The 650-nt window shown below is 36.8% G+C and overlaps 1 protein-coding gene across 1 annotated transcript; it reads right to left on the bottom strand.

Moving 5' to 3' along the window:
• Positions 1-215: 215 nt before the first annotated feature.
• On the bottom strand, positions 216-650 carry LOC131951291 (NFX1-type zinc finger-containing protein 1-like). Its single transcript, XM_059313649.1, has one exon. The coding sequence runs from the start codon at positions 648-650 to the stop codon at positions 216-218; it is 435 nt and encodes a 144-aa protein (XP_059169632.1).

Here is a 650-nt window from a genome sequence, read left to right as displayed (position 1 = left end):
TTACAGTTTCAAAGTTATCTTTTGATAAACACAGCAGGGAGCCAAAGATCAAGCGTTTTGAGAACTCCCATTTTACAGAGCCTAGTTTTGATACATCAAATTGCAAAATATGATCAATCCCATCCTTGAATACTGTGCCCACGATGTGTACATTGTAATACATCCTTAAATCTGAGCTGTTGAAATTTACCTTGCAACCATTTTTCTTGAATTCATTAATTCCAATTCTTAGTGGGCAGAATAAAATCTTGCCGCATGAGTCTGAACTGTATATCTAGGTAGTCATGTACACTTTCATAAGCTCCATCTACTACTGCACACCTCACAAATGGCTTGGCATCTGCCTGTAAGTCAAGTTTTGTTGGTACAACTGGCAGCTCTAGAAAATTATCCGGGGGTTTTTCATCTTGACCTGCCTTTTGGAAAGATCCTCGTTGTGCTTGACCTCTTTCATTATTCTTTTTTTTAGCTAATTCACGACCTTCTCTGGCCTGACTGAGTAGAAGTTTAATGGAATCAATTAGAGCTTTGTTTTCTCTAACAGACTCTACAGCGCAAGCTGAGTTTAATATATTTATTGTTGCACTTTCGCATGTAATGGAAAGCTTTGGAAGTTTTTCCAAAATTTCTTTATAATATTTGTCATACAT

The sequence above is a fragment of the Physella acuta genome, unplaced genomic scaffold (genome assembly GCF_028476545.2).
Source record: "Physella acuta isolate Inbredline_101_S28 unplaced genomic scaffold, ASM2847654v3 ptg000806l, whole genome shotgun sequence".
Classification (NCBI taxonomy): Eukaryota; Metazoa; Mollusca; class Gastropoda; family Physidae; genus Physella; species Physella acuta.
This window is presented reverse-complemented; position numbering and strand designations above follow the sequence as displayed.

Coding starts and splice junctions, on each gene's coding strand:
- LOC131951291 (XM_059313649.1), bottom strand. CDS start 650: ATGTATGACAAATATTATAAAGAAATTTTGGAAAAACTTCCAAAGCTT.